Below are 12,974 nucleotides of genomic sequence, written 5' to 3'. Positions count from 1 at the left end.
TGGATAACATTTCAAGTTATTGAGAACAACATTACAAAAAGACCTCGAGGGGCTGCAAAAATTAATCAACTGTTTTGATCATCGTAATCATTATCTGGATGATACAAACTCTAAAACACAAACAAAAATACCTTTTTTATTACAAAGACAGTATCTGTGTGGACCCTCAGTCGTCCAGGTCTGAACCATAGCAAACAACGAAGTTAAATCTGTCAACTGGACAAATCTTGTAGGAGTGAGGACGTTTCGCTGCTCATCCAAGCCACTTCTTCAATTCTGGTCAGAATGCTGGTGGCCACTGCCTTTAAATCTATCTGAGGGGAGGGGCTAACTACTTAGCAAAAATTGGTTCACCCTAAGGACAAAACCTCGAGCCATAAACAAAGTAATGTAGTCTACTCCATTCAGTGTAGTGAAGAGTGCAGTGAGCGTTACATTGGAGAAACTAAACAGCTGCTCCATAAGAGGATGTACCAACACTGGCGGGAGAGTTCCTCTGGACCCCAGTCCGCCGTGCATCTCCATCTTAAAGCCACTAACCACTCCTTTGAAGATAGTGAAGTTCAGATCTTAGCCAGAGAAAAGAAATGGTTTGAGAGAGGAGTTAAAGAAGCTATTTTTGTTAGGAAAGAGAATCCTTCCTTAAACAGAAATGGGGGCCTGAGACATAATCTCTCCTCCATCTACAACTTCATCCTCAGACCCAGAACAATGAGAACAATAGCAGGGTCATTCAGGGCTGAATAGGGTAGTTTCAGCTGAAACTGGAGACAATAGCTGTTTACAGTTTCAGTGTAGTTAGCCCCTCCCCTCAGATAGATTTAAAGGCAGTGGCCTCCGGCATTCTGACCAGAACTGAAGAAGCGGCTTGGATGAGCAGCAAAACGTCTTCACTTCTACAAGATTTTAACAGATTTAAGTTGACAGATTTAACTTCGTTGTTTGCTAACAAAGACAGTATCATTATTAAATCAAAATGTCAAAAAAGAATAAATAATTTCAAATTTTCATCAATAATACATTATCCGAACAATTTCATATTTAGAATCCTCCAGTCACCACATTTCAACCTTTATTTAAACATGTATTAAAAACAGAAATAATTAACTAGTCGACTAATCACAAAAATCATCACCAATGAATTTTACAAAAAATTCACAAAAATAACTACAAGAAAGGAAACGAAAGCAAAAAAAAAAAAATGTATTGCTCTAATATAAGAGGACTCATTATCATATGTGATCTTTAGTTTAGGTTTGAGTGTTAAATATATGTGAATAAAACAAAACACAACTTTATATGTTTGTGTTGAGAAAACAACATAACATTTATCAGAAAGCAGTGTAATATGGCCCCACAGTGTAAATGTAGTCACCAATCAAAACTTTTAGCATCATTTACTAAACTCTCAAAAGCCAGTTGTACTACAGCAAATATTACCTCAGAACTCTTTCACAATTGCACCTTTGTGGCATTAGTAAAACACAGAGGTGGGTGGTCTCTCACTTTTCTCCAGGAGCTAAAATATCACTAGAAGTTCACTATATCTGTGTAACACATTTAATATTATGCAGTAACAGAAAGATATTTGCGGTCGACTGCTGTGTGTAACTCATGTCCTCTTTGGCATGTCCCAGTCAAATGTGTGGGCTCAAGGAAGCGGCATTAGCAGCATGAAAGTCCCTACACAATTACATACTTCTGTGGTGGTGGTCTACAGTCAGAAACTCAGCTGATGGACCAAGAAAAACACTGCCCCTGTGTTTAAGAGCTCCCTGGATATATTCATAGGTTAAACCATTAGGCCTTATTTATTTTCTAAATCTATACGCAAGTTTGAAGCTTTCCAGATCACACACTGAGGCCGACGTGAACCCAAACATAAAGGGGGAACATAATAAAAATGTAATCCCTTATCGTTTCTTTGCTAGCTAATGTCTAACCAACTAATGCAGGAGCAGTTTAGCAACGCTTTTGGGACAGTGAGGCGCCATACTGAATATATATAGCTTGGATTTTTCATGTCCTGTCTCCGATTTATAACTGGAACAGACTGATGTTAATCAAAGAACACTAAAATAACCTAAAATGATTTAATACGGATCATTTGGGAAGTTAATGCATGTTTCTTTTGGACTTTATATTTGTTTAGCAACTAGAACCAATATGGCGGCAGATGGCAGAAAACTATTACAAGACCTTGGTAAATGGTAAATGGTCACATTTTTATATAGCGCTTTTCCACCTTCAAGGCACTAAAACATCAAGGAACCACCCACCCATTCATACACCAATGTACACAGACACTGGGGGCAAGGGGGGTTAAGAGTCCTGTCCAAGGACACAACAACAGCATTCATCTGTGGGAGCTGGAATCACACCGCTAACCTGTGAGTCAGTAGATTGGACCGATCTAATGATGTTTATGTCGAGAGCAAGAATCGAAATGCCAATCTTCAGATCAGTGGCAAATACTCTACAAACTATGCTTTTGTGGAAGAAACTGTGGTAGGTCAAAAATTGTAGCCTTTGATAAGTGCTAATCGCATCCATTCAAACTGCAATGACGATTCAGTTGCGTTTAATATATATACATTTCAGCTAAGTTCATGTGCTAGCCTCTCACCTGTCTGTTGACCGGAGCAGAGGGCTTTGGTTTTCCAACATCATAGGACAAAATGGGCTGTCGGCGAGTCATTTGTAGAGCCACTAGGTCCTTCATGATGGAGTGAAGCGCCTGCCTCTCATCTGCAGAAACAAAACTGGACGTGAGCAGCATGTTGTTGTTATTGTTCGACTGAAAACATGACAGAGAATTACAACTGTATTTATTTGAGAAAAAAGGAACTGAGAGGACAGTCAAAACTATCAGTGCCTTTAATGGTCAAATGGAAAAATAAACAAGAGAGGCCACAAACCTATACACACTTCACCATAATAGGAAGTACTGTGTTACGTGAAAATAAGAGACCATAGAGGGAGATATATTGGATAATGATCCATATGCAGTTGTTGTTTTGGTTAAAATCGATATTCAAATTTTGCATATCTCCAGAACAACAATTGCGATATTATTCATTTTTTAAAATATATATCCCACCTGTTTTTATTGCTTCAGATTTAAATTGTACTTACAAAAAATTTAAATTTACATATTACTGACAAAATATGTGGACCAATACAAAGGTTCACAAAAAATTAATATTCAAGTGTATCTGGTCCAGAAAATGTCACTGTATATTAGAATTGAACCATGATTGAAGTCAGAGCCTATGTGCAGTAAACAGTAACAATTTTATACAGCGCTTTTCCACCTTCAAGGCACTTACAGCTCTTTACATCAAGGAACCACGCACCCATTCACACACACATTCACACACTGAGCCCAAAGTGAAACCAAACATAAAGGGGAACATAAAAAAAAATGTAATCCCTTTTCATTTCTTTGCTAGCTCATGTCTAACCAACCAATGCAGGGCAGTTAGCAACGCTTTTGGGGCAGTGAGGTGCCATAGTGAATACATCAAATTGGATTTTTCATGTCCTGTCTCCAATTTATAACTGGAAGAGAAGTTAATGTTAATCAAAGAACACAGTGATGTTAATCAAAGAACACAAAAATTACCTAAAATTATTTAATATGGATCATTTGGGCAGTTAACACATGTTTCTTTTGAACTTCACATTTGTTTAGCAACTAGAACCAATATGGCTGCAGATGGCAGAAAACGATTACTACTACTGACCTAACCTGTGGGTCAGTGGATCTGATCACTTAACCAACGATTTTTATGTCGAGAGCAGTATTTGAACTGTCAACCTTTGGATAATTGGACAAAAACTCTACTGGTTGAGCTACTGTTGCCTACTGTGCCACTGTGCCCCCCACTGTTGACAGTGCTGATCATCTCATGTTTGTGCTGTATAAAATACTGCTAACCTGACAAGCCACAACCGAACACTTTGAAAAAACGAGTGGGTCTGGAATCATACCGTCTCCCAAAAGCATGACTGACAGGTAGATTAACCAATCAGAGAGACTATGAAACAGCGTGGATTTCTGCAGAATCAAGAACTGAACCATCAAATTGTTACCGGTACTTATCTCAGGTAAAATATGTTATTTATTTAATTCTGAAAAAATATCTTTGATGTTTTTGGGTTTTGCATTTGAGAGACACATGATATAAATTAGTGGTGGTTTTTCAGCCTCTATGTTTCTGAATTCAAACATAATGTAGAAGGGACTGGCTGATCAGGAAAAAATCCTGCTGCAACATTTCTGATTATTAATAATAATCTTAATATATTTATATCAATTTGTACAACATGCACTACCATCTTTAAACAATATCACTTGTGTCCAGTGCCAAGGTCTCTGCACTGGCTTCCTATGGCTCAGAGAATACACTTAAAAGCAGCTCTGCTTGTGTACAACTCTCTCCATGCCCCGCAAGTACATCTCCCACATGTTAGAGCCATATGAACCATCTCACACTCTGAGGGATTGAGGGACCGGCCTCCTGCTGGTGCGCAGAGTCAGGACTAAACATGGGGAATCAGTGTTTAGGTTTTATGCTGCTAAAACCTTGAACAGTCTTCCTGAAGATGTGAGACAGGCCTCTACTTTAACAATCCAGGTTCCAAATGCTTCTGTTTAGCTGTGCATATGACTGAAAGATTTTTATTTTGCACTTTTCTCTTTTAAGGTAAATTTTATGATGATTTATTATGTTTTATTTGTAATGTGATTTTAATGTTTTTCTTATTCTGTAAAGCACTTGTAGTAACATTGAATTACTTTGTGTACGAATTGTGCTACACAAATAAACTTGCCTTTCCTTGCCACATTAATTTACATGATCTTGGCGGTTGATCCAGGGTGTCTGCATATCATTATTCTGCATATACTTTGGTTGTTGAAGAATTACTGATTACAAAACAGCCAGCAAAATGTTTTACACAAGTTAACTGCATAAGAAAGAATAGGGCTTCTTGGTTAGGTATAATAAGATACTTGCTGAATCACTCAAGTCTCCACTGATACCGTCCTGTCAAAGAGCACTACAAGTTCAGAGTAAATATTCCCATTGTGTAGTTTGGAGGGACATCACAAGACACATTTCCACATACCCAATACTGGAAAAATACAGAATTTCAAGTTTTGGTTTTAAAATGAAAATTCATTTCAAAGTGCACATTTTAAACACCTCTAGGAGCCTTAGGATTTGACAGCAGACTGACTTATGAACTGCAAAACTTAAACACTAATACAACAAGAATTGAAATCAACCCAAAAGTCTGAATTCTGCTCCAAACCACATGCTTCTAATAACAGAGGGTTGGCTGTGCACCTCTCAAAAAGAAAAGATTGAATGACTTTGAAAATAATTAAATGTAATTCCTTATCTTGATTAAAATTTGATCAAATCAATTTAATAACTATTTTTAAAGCATGAAATTTCGCTACAGAGAAATACAGCAATAATCAATAATATTGAAACAACTTTATACCACTGACACAATAACAATAACGCAAGATAATCCCAGTAATGTACTAATAATTAGTCATAGAAGTTATTCATTCAACCCTCCACAGCTCAAGTCTTACCTCATTACATAAAAATGGCAAAAATCTCAATTGCAAAGAAATTGTACACATGATAAATATTGAGCCACAAAATATATTGTTCCATCTGTCATATATTGAACAATTAATCAATGTAGTACTGATGGTGACAGATATGTTTATATAATAGATAATTTGCAAATAACATTACAATTACAGTTTAGACTTTGATCTTATAATAGTATTTACCACTATTATGGTGTCATCACTAACTGCCATACAAAAATGTCAATACTTATACTTATACATGGTTTATTTATGTATTTATCTGCACTTATACCATGGTCAGTAAGAATTCCAATTCCAGTGTAGTGGCTAACTGCTGCTTTGCCACTACACTGGTCTCATGTGGATAAATACAACCATAGTGCCATATTCCAAGTATAAACCTACAACTTTAACCTGCACCAAAAAACTTATATAGTGGACTTCTAAATTTCACATGTATTGCAAACTGAATACAAAACTAACCAATGTAATTTATACACAAAAACATTTTTTTCAGAAAAGTGAAATACTATCTGCATTAAAAGGTCCTATATTACACAAAATGGACTCTTGCGAGCTTTAAGCTATGTTATAATCTTGTTACCTCATCAAAAACCTACCTGGAGTTGTGTTTTGTTTCATTCACACATGTTTGAGTAATATTTTGTTATTAGTTGGTCTCCATCTCCAAAGCTCAAAATGCTTCATGACATCACAAGGTGGAGGTGGTGTCATGAAATAGTTTTCAAGTTAACAGCTACATTTTAGCTTACTAGTTAAGTAGAGATTCGAGATGGCATTTCCAGGTCTGAAATCATCCAAATGATAGTAGTGAAGGTGTATGCAGTTTAAAAACACAGTGGAGCACTTCTTGTATTACCACATGACATCACGAGGTGGAAGTGTTTTCAGTTTGAGAGAAGAACTCTCCTAAGCTTAAATATTCAGGGTTTGTGCTAGCCCCCACGTTCTAAATAGGAAGTGAGCATGAGCGCACCTTCAGCTCTATCGACTGATTCCATTTCACTTTCTACTGTTGCCCCTCTCTGTAACTGCTCTTAAAATTTTGTAAATTTGTGTTTGTATTAACCTTTCGTTCTCCTCCTGAGGTCACTCCCACTAGTGTTAGCAACACTGATAGCGTGGCTAACTGCCCACTCCCTGCTAAACAAGTGGTGCAAGAAAGGGGCATTACCTTCAACAGCCTCACTTCAGATTAGGTTTGGTTGCTATGATATTCCCATTCGGAATTCCTAATATGGAACTCGGTTCCTATAACCGCTAGCCTCAACGAGCTTCATTTGACTGGAGCCGACTGCTGTGGGTGACGTCACACTCACTTAGTCTACTTCTTTATACAGTCTATGTTACTTTATATATATATATATATATATATATATATATATATATATATATATATATATATATTTGTAGAAGACAATACACTTTTGTAGAAGAAAATACATTTTTAGAAACTCATTGATATCAGTTCAATATTGCAATAGTCTAACTGAAACTAAACTACTGGTTTCGTTGATCACTACCCTGTACTCAAAACCACCCTCAGACCCTGCTAACTGCGTAGTTATTCATAGCATGTCTTGTTTTATCTGCTGAAGAGAGGGAAACGTGCCCGGTCTGTCTAGTGTCTAACATCACAGTACAAGACTTACTCATGGCGCCGCTGCTTGTGGACTTGGTGGTCTATCGTGCAGCTCTCCAAAAATGTGTCTCTGTGATGCCAGCGGCCTGGGAGAAGAAAACAGGAGAAAAGCATTTGATTTATGACTGAAAAGTTCAAAGAGGTTTAGTTAGTAGACGAGGACAGCATAGTTATGAGGGCCATTTCACATATTATAGAGCTGTATTTGAACATTTACAGCTCATGCGATATACATTACACAGGTGAATTATGAAGACATATGGAGCAAAACATAAGTCACACAATAATATCCTAAATACTGTCGATTTTCTCTTAATTTAGCTGCATCAAACTGTGAGTAGATGCATGTTTTTATACATTACATTTAATATACAATATTTGGGAGAATTTAATTAAAACATCAAATTTCTGACATACCACTGAAATAAAGTTGTTGTACATGCTACAGCCTACAACAAAGGACCATGGTGCAGACTACGTTTATGTATTTATTATACACTATGTAACTTTTCTGATGAAAGGTCGCCTGCTTGCCTCCATGAAGACGCTTTTGTGTACTGTTCCACAGTATGGACATGTATCTGCATTTTAGCAATAAAAACAGTTTAATGCCATACTAGTAATAGTAATAGAGGAAGCGATACACATTCACAAAACCAAGCAAGTATCAGATCCTTCACCAGAAAAGTGACATAATGCAGCTTTAACAAAACACTTGGGTTTTATTTAAACTAAATATGTTGAGCTTACTTGGCATGTTTTATAATGGAGAATCAGTGGTGAACTGAATAATTTCTAGCTGTTTTTATTTGTATATTTTTGTTTTCTAAAATTATGAACATGTTAAAAGTAAACCCCTCAGCCGTTTCAGCAGATCTCAAACAATAATAAAGTACAAATACCTGATCTCAAGGTAATATAGCCACTTAAAAATGTACTTAATTAAGTACAGATACATAACATTTCTACTTCAGTACAGTATTTTAGTACTTTTATTTTAGTACTTTTACTATGTTACGTTCCACCATTGTGCTTTATAATTTTAAATATGTAGGCCAAACCGAAGTCTCCAAATACTTCAGCTGAACTTTTTAGTGCATCATTACATCCCTATTGGTGACGCAACTAAACATTTTACAATGTGCGTTACAACTCAAATGATTTACAGTGACGTTAAACAGAGGGGCTGGATCGCATTTACAGGAAAACCCCTTCTTTTCGAGCCTGATTCATGGCAGCAGATTAGACCTTCATAAGCTCTCCTCTCGGACAGCCTGTTTAAATCACCCAAGTTCATGCGAGTTAGAGAAAAGACAATTAAAAAAGATCTGGATCCAGTCTGGCAACAGTTACACATCGAGAAGAATGTTTTAGTTTGTGTAATGTTAAATATCTTCAATGGTTAAACTCTTCGGATGCTCGAGCTACAATAACCACTGCCAAAGTTCTATTGTTGTTGTTCGTATCAACAGCAATATAAACTCAGGCATTTCCTTCAATGGACAAGGTTTCCCCAAATTTGAACCAATAAACTGAGGAATTGAAGTCTATTCAAGAGAGAACAAGTCCAATCTGTAAAGTTTAGGTCACTTCAATGACTTTAAACACGCAGTGGTCTGTGTTTTACTTAATGAACACAAACTGGATTTATGACTCAGCACATTTAAAGCCAAACCTTTAGAAAATAGGTCAGTTTTAAATAAATAATAAACTAAAAGGTTACTTACAGGTCAATATGGCCAGCTATTCACACTGTTTGGTAGTACTGTTATGCTGCTATGTCACCTGGGGATATGTGTTATAACACCTTATCTCACAGTGTTTCCTAATTAATATCATTCAACAGTAAAGACCACAGATCTCTGTGATCTTTGGATAAAAGTCATCTTTGGAAATCAGTTCTAATAAAATGACTGTATTAATGAACTCTCTATTCATACAATACCTTGCCTTTTAAATACTGCCCATATAAAAAACAACAAGGCCTATATAAAACTGCTGCACACTGTAAGACTTTGCTGTAACTTAACAGCCAAATTCCAACAGTATTTTACTGTTGTTATAGTAAATGGTACTATACTTAAAAATACAATGGTTTCTGGAAGAAAAAGGGGTGGGGGGTTGAAAAACTGCATTACCGTGATTATTATTGTCAGCTGCAAAGGGAAAATTAATAATACCAAGTGACAACTGTATTTTAACTGTACTACTGTAATTCGCCCATCAGAGTAAAATATTTCAAAGCAGCCATCTCTGAATTAGGACTTTTTTGCAATAGTTATTTTATTTTTGTTTTTACTTTTTGGACTTGTTAGACTACTTTTTATTTCCCACATGACAGCCTACCTGCCTTTTACACCGGACACAGCAGTTAAATGGGGAATTTTGGAGAGTTTTAGACCTGCTCCCCCTCACCACTGGACCACAGACAGCAACTTCTATGGATAAGTTACTATACATATTTTAGTTAAGGCAATATATTCATTTGTTGGTTTTGTTAAAATAGACTAGTGTCATTTTGTTGTTGAAGCCTTTTTCATTTTATTCCAGTGTGCAAACCGTATCCAGAGAACCCAGTATCCTACAGTGAAGAAACACACATGTCCAATTGTCTAATGTAGAGTGACTTGTGTGGTTTGTAGGGCTGTATTTTAATGGCATTTTGTTCATCTAGGGTCAGCACATATATGTACCTCCTCCTCTCTCTGCCGAGCTGGGGAGGAGACTCTATATAAGCCTGACACTTGGACGAAAGGAGAGCAGCAGGGCACATTTAAAGTTCTTTCACAATAAATATGAACTATCCCTCATTTAGCTTAATTTAAGGGCATTTAAAAAACTAGCACTACCTTTTATCACTTTATAGCTGTGTGATAAAGGAACACTAACTACATGTGTCCTTGTTTAAGGCTGCTTCTGCTCTGTGTCTGCCAATACGGGGGACTGGTCCACACACCATGATGGACTTTGAGATGATAAAAACATGTTTATGATTTTTTTTTAATATTATTTTTAAATGTGCACTATGAATAGTTACTGCAGTTTATCTTCAATACTGAGTTTTCTTGTAAATTTAAAATGTGTTTCCCTCTTTTAGGATGAATGAACACATCAGGGGTAGATAATCTTTAGCTGTTCAAAACCAGAAGCCCTGTGTTTCTGCTCTTACTAGGTCATCCTCAGCCTGACACAGCTCACTCCACATAGTCCAGAGCTAGGATTTTCCCCCCAAAGTGTCTGATCTTCGAATGTCAAGTAACTTACTACATGCATATTTTACTTGTTTATAAAAGTATTCAAATTATTTGACTAATTACTTGTCTTGTTCTTGTGTGTTTTAGATAAGCTGCTTCATTGTCATGAGGAGCAGAGTAAAAAGGGTAGCAGACTGACCTAAAAGAGTTCATGTGTGAGTCCCATCCTAAGACTAATTACAGTTGTTAGTTTTTAATAAATGGATTTTGGCTTGAAATATCAGGTTTGGTGCATTATTAGTTTATATGGAGCGTGATTTTGCAAATTCTGATTAAAAACGGTATTTGAACAGTAACTTTGCAATTACTTGGTGAAAATACAGTAATTTACCAAGAAAATGATGAAACAGCATCTTGAAGTAAACTTACATTATAAAAACGGTAATCTACTGTATACACAGTTACGCTCTGTAGCTGTAGGTGGTAAAATACAGTAAATACAGTTATTGTTCCTACAGAAAAACCAGTTTATTTAATTATGGTAAATTATGGGCAGCCTATTCGTAAATATGCCCTTCCCAATTTTACAGTGTAATGTTAATCTGTTATTCAGAAGGTACCCCACATGAACTCTGCTTTTATCAGTGTATTGAACTGAAGCTACAGTGGAAAACACTGACACAATAAAAGATAACTACATGGAGTGTTTGAGCAGGAGGCTGGAGAGGTGAAGTTGAAGTTTGTGTTGAACTGTCAGGGGTCAAAGGTCACCCATAAAGACCACTAAACCCGGGTGTCAGCAGCAGCTCGCCAGCTCTTGATTTCTGGGTAATAATCGCCCACAGGAATGTCGGGCATGTCCGTCTGTGCGCAGTGAAGCGTGGACACATTATGTTTCTGCTGCTCATGTTTCTGCTGCCCAACACTGTTCAAACCAGGGCTTAAAGGTAATACAGTAAAGTAGGACATTTTTATAAACACTATGTATCTCTGTAAACAACTTAAAGCTACAGTATGTACAGTATGATATGAATATTGCATTGAAAACCTAGAAAAAATGTGTCTTTACTATGGGTGGGTTTGCATCTCCCCAAACCTGAGTCTTAATGCCTCCTCCTCCTTGTTTTCATGGAAATCATGTTCCTATGGCTATAATATTTCGCAGTATGGCATAAAACTAAATTCTAATGGGAATTTTCCAAAGTAGGGTTTTAACTTTTTTCCATGGAATCATGCATGGAAAAAAAAATTCTACCTCCATAAAGTTACATACTATCACTACATTTTTATTTTTTATACAAATTGTAATGTAAAAAAAAGCTATTTGTATATGATGCAGTATACATTTTGTGTTCTGGTCACAAAAAGAGTTCAGTTGTGGTTATTATTTGACTGTTTTTTTAAACCAATAGCAGCGCGTGTTACAGATTCTACTTTTAAAGCTGCAAAAGGAGGAACTGTGTGTATTTAAATATAACTTGTTCCTAACTCTCACAAACTCTTTGGCACATTGATATCTATGAGCATGAGGTGCATACAGCTACAGAACAGATATTTTCAGACAGCAACGTGAAAAAGGGTTGAACTGCCATCGCACAGCCAATCCAAGCACTGCTTAAGGCTTTTCTGAGTTTGAGATAAAATGCTCTGTCATTAGATGTACACAGCGCACAGTGGTTTCATTTTGTCAGAAAATGCTCCTTTTACAAAATACTCTATTGGGTAAAAACTACATGTATTCATTAACACAAATACCGTTAAGGAATGACAAGTAAATACAAATATGGGAGTTTCATGAGGTGTTAGGTTCTCACTGTTAGCTTCATGTGTGGTCCCTATGAGGACAACTCTGCACAACTGAGGGCCTATTGACTAACTACATCTCTGTGTTTGTTTTTTCTGTTTTGTATTACATTTCACCTTGTCTCTTAGACGCTAACAAATTTAGATTTTTTGATGTGCGATATATTGTTTAAGTAAATATAGACGATAAGCGATAATACTGAACCTAAATTATGCCAGTGACACAGCAACCCCAGAGCAGATTTTAAACCACAAAATTATTCTAAATCTACAATATTGTTAAAAAAAAACATGACCAACAATAAACAGCACAATGAAACACTTTAATGCTTAGCTTGCATCTGTAATTAGTCATAGAAGTTATTCATTCAATCTTTTGCAGCTTAAACCTTATCATATAGCCAAAAACTTTCTCAGTAATGCAAAGAAAATGTACATTTGATAAATCCTTGCCCCCCCCAAAAAAAAGTATTGTCCCAGCTTTCATATACTGAACGAGAAGTGAATACAGTAAACATGATGATGACGACATAACTGCTAAATCTTTTTGGCGTCTGATTGTAATTACATTGTTGTTGTTTTCTTTGTATCACATTTCCAGGAGTCGCAGGATTTACCAGGATTTTCTCCCCCCGTCTCCTTTTTACTGTCTGCTCGGATGTGTTTAGTCTGAGCCTGTTTTTCCCAGCATCAGTGC

At 36.4% G+C, this 12,974-nt stretch overlaps 1 protein-coding gene across 2 annotated transcripts in view; it reads right to left on the bottom strand.

The window, feature by feature from the left end:
- The window catches only part of map3k3 (mitogen-activated protein kinase kinase kinase 3), a 32,806-nt gene that overhangs the window by 17,952 nt on the left and 1,880 nt on the right, over positions 1 to 12,974 (bottom strand). For both annotated transcript variants that reach the window (XM_033970727.2, XM_055223911.1), the window contains exons 2-3: positions 7,291 to 7,366; positions 2,627 to 2,748 (exon numbers count right to left, since the gene is read on the bottom strand). In XM_033970727.2, the coding sequence (XP_033826618.1) occupies positions 2,627 to 2,748; positions 7,291 to 7,294 (126 nt within the window). In that variant the 5' untranslated portion in view covers positions 7,295 to 7,366. The remainder of the gene's footprint in view (positions 1 to 2,626; positions 2,749 to 7,290; positions 7,367 to 12,974) is intronic.

This window comes from Periophthalmus magnuspinnatus, chromosome 8 (assembly GCF_009829125.3).
Source record: "Periophthalmus magnuspinnatus isolate fPerMag1 chromosome 8, fPerMag1.2.pri, whole genome shotgun sequence".
Classification (NCBI taxonomy): domain Eukaryota; kingdom Metazoa; phylum Chordata; class Actinopteri; order Gobiiformes; family Gobiidae; genus Periophthalmus; species Periophthalmus magnuspinnatus.
The sequence above is the reverse complement of the archived record's forward strand: the minus strand, read 5'-3'. Positions and strand labels throughout refer to the sequence as shown.